The 3,366-nt window shown below is 38.9% G+C and overlaps 1 protein-coding gene across 1 annotated transcript; it reads left to right on the forward strand.

Annotated features, from left to right (window-relative positions):
- Nucleotides 1-726: 726 nt before the first annotated feature.
- Nucleotides 727-2,577, forward strand: LOC127262456 (uncharacterized). The gene has a single exon (XM_051291145.1). It carries the CDS (start codon nucleotides 846-848, stop codon nucleotides 2,289-2,291), a length of 1,446 nt encoding a protein of 481 aa, XP_051147102.1. The 5' UTR covers nucleotides 727-845; the 3' UTR covers nucleotides 2,292-2,577.
- Nucleotides 2,578-3,366: the final 789 nt, after the last annotated feature.

The following is a 3,366-nucleotide window of genomic DNA, read 5'->3' on the forward strand; positions in this document are numbered from 1 at the left end:
ATTAATATAAGTTATGTATTGAAATAATAACGTGTTGTTAATTATATTAAATCTGTAATTGCCACATATTATTAGTATTATTAAAAATATATGACCTGGATAATGTAATAGTGAGTTATTCATTCAAACCTCAACGTCTGAAGATGTACGTGTCACACATAATTCATCTAGTATGTGACTTGTGCATGTACAATTTTACATTTATGTTGTCTTTTATAATTATGTTTATTATGTTCAACAATAATTATTTTGTATTATTTGCATTGCAATTATATAATAATACTATCAAAAGAAATAGTGCCCGTTGTTATATATAAGTATGTCATATAAAAGTATTATCATGTGTATATATATATTTTATTTATTTATTTATTATGTTAAAATTAATAATATAGTATTATGTTGTGTGTAATTATACGATGATGTACCATCGACATATTCTACTTTAAAATTATTTGTTTCAATTATATTATTTGTGTATATAAGTGAACTTTGTAATTGTGGTATCATAAATTTGAAGTTATGATCCTTTCATATATTTGTCTGAAACATATGATTCGTATAATGCTATTGCTATTTAGATTCGGATTTGCTCAAAATGCACTAAAAGCTAACAGTTACTGTTCATAATCATTAAAAAAAATCAATAATAGTATATTTTTTAAAAATAAAAATAAAAATATTATTATTATTATTATTATTATTATTATTATTAGCAAACCCTCGTTTCAATTCTTCCCAAAAAGCAGCCATTAAAAGACCACCTCCTCACTCAATTTCGCCCCCAACAGGAAGGAACAATCCAATCCAATCTCCACACCAATCCCTACGATAAGCTACCTTCTATGGAGAATTACCCCTACAATTCATCCTACCCGGAGTCCGGTGGATCCTCGCCGCGATCCAGGGAGATCGATTTTGATAATCCACCGCCGTGGGATGAGTCGCAGAGCAATCAGCCGCCGGGGAATTACAAGGTCAAGTTTCTGTGCAGCTACGGAGGGAAGATTCACCCCCGTCCTCACGATAACCAGCTCTCCTACATCGGAGGCGAGACCAAAATACTCGCCGTCGATCGGAACACCAAGTTTGGACCGCTGCTCTCCAAGCTGATTGCTCTCTGCGAGAGCGATAACATCTCCTTTAAATACCAGTTGCCTGGAGAAGATCTGGACGCTTTGATTTCGGTCACCAACGACGACGATTTGGAGCACATGATGCACGAGTACGAGCGCTTGTACCGGATTTCTCCGAGGCCGGCGAGGTTGAGGATTTTCATCTTTCCAAACCAGAGCCAGAGTCAAAGCCAGAGCCTGAATTCTTCTGTTCGGAGCTTTGGTTCCGACGAGGTGAAGTCGGAGAAGGAGAGGTTTGTTGAGGCTTTGAATACTGCGCCGATTATCACTGCGCCGCCGCAGACGGCGCCTGTTGCTGCAGCTCCACCCCCGCAGGTACCTGCGAGTAACACTGATTTGTTGTTTGGAATGGAGAGAGCGAACGCAATTGCAGCGCAGGCTTCAGCGCCGCCGCCTATGATGGGGAAGGTTCCAGAAATGGAGCCTCCGGTCGCCGTTCCTGGTCTCGACGACCGCTATGTTGGCCTGGATCCGATCCAGAAGCATATTCAGGATCTGCAGAGGCTGAGAGTCGAGGAGCAACATGGAATTTACCGAAGGAAGAGCGAGGATAGCATGACCGGAGGATTGACCGGCGGCGAATATTACAAAATACCGGAGAAAGCTCCTCCGGTGTCGGTTCCGGCCGGAGGCGTTCCTTATTGGACCGATAAACCAGTCCCCGGAGGAGCTTTCCCGGCGAGCACCGCTAACAACGAGCAGCCGGTGTACATGATTCAAACTCCAGCGGGTGCGTACCACGCGCCGATGGTGAGATCGATGCCCGGGGGACCGAACCAGGGGTACTACACGGTTCAGAGGCTACCGCCGGAGGCAGCTTACCGCGAGCATCAGCAGATCTACGGAGCGATTCCTCATGGCGCTGTGCCGTCCATGGCAGCGCCGCCGCCGTCTCTTCAGCCTCAAAAACCCGCTGGATATTCCGACGGGTACGGAATGGTCCGGCCGGCGACCACCGCCGGGATGGGGATTGTTACAGAAGGCGGATACGCACAGATGGCGTACGATAGTGGATCCGGGAGACAGGTGATCTACGCTGCGCCACCTGGCGCAGTTGGTGCGCCGCCCCAGCAGTATCAGGCTATGGGTGGTGCATTGCACCCGGACCAGGCAGGCGTTAAGGGTGTCCCAAAGGTTACGCAAACTTCCGTTTGATTGTGTGTTAAATTTAATACTACAATAATAATAATATATATATATATAGTTTATTTCCAAATAATCTGAGTGGATTAAAAATGCCTTTACTATTAAAAAAAGACCTTCTATTTTGTAAATTAAATTTACGAGTTGATTGAATTCAAATTTTCGTATCATCATAAATTTATTAATAAAAAATCCAAAATTAAAAAAGAAATAAAATAATAGAATGAATATTATGTAATGTATCTACGAGACAGGTGTAGTTTAGAAGTCAGCATCAATGGTCACTCCACTTGCCTTATCTACTCTATTACTTTTCCTTTCAATATAACTCATGTCTACACTTAATTAATATATATATATATATATAAATTAAATCTTGAATAAATTATTACCAAATGACAAAAATTTAAGGAAGTAGTACCCTCCAGGGCATGGTTGACAGCGAAATAACCCTAATTATTGTACACAGATATAATTTTTTTAAAAAAAATATTATTATTAAATCTGCAATAATTCAATTTTAATTTTAATTCACTTGTGAAGGGGTTACACGTTAGTCTTTAACGTGCCTAGTTTCTTTCCCGTGACATTTTTAAATAAATACACGTCCTTTCTTGGTTTGTGCTTCCTTGTAAAATAATACATAATTATATTATATATATATATATTCACTTTTATTGGCATTATAGCAACGACAATTTAATTAATTAAAATAAATAAATTGTTTATTTAAGCAGAGAATAGAGTTATTGAAAAGACAGGCAGATTCAAATAATTGAATATGGAAATGGATCGAGTAGGTGACAAGTCGTGGGTTTTAAATTATCTACCACGATCCCAAATTACTGTTGAAAATGAAAATAATTAATATTATTAGATATAGACATATATTGATAGATGTGAAATTGAAAAAGGTAATTGTTGAGCTGAAATATAGGGAGGTAACATTGTAGCGTGACACCAACGCCAATTGCATCTAACAGTGGTGAAAATCATGATGAGACACTATTCTCAATAATCATGCTGTCTATATCTATTTTTGTGTATTGTATATTCTTTTTTTTTTTTTTTTCCCAAAACTATAATT

This window comes from Andrographis paniculata, unplaced genomic scaffold (assembly GCF_009805555.1).
Source record: "Andrographis paniculata isolate CXL003 unplaced genomic scaffold, ASM980555v1 Contig65END, whole genome shotgun sequence".
Classification (NCBI taxonomy): Eukaryota; Viridiplantae; Streptophyta; class Magnoliopsida; order Lamiales; family Acanthaceae; genus Andrographis; species Andrographis paniculata.

What these genes read in the sequence shown, in the direction of transcription:
- LOC127262456 (XM_051291145.1), top strand. Translation starts at nt 846, where the DNA reads ATGGAGAATTACCCCTACAATTCATCCTACCCGGAGTCCGGTGGATCC.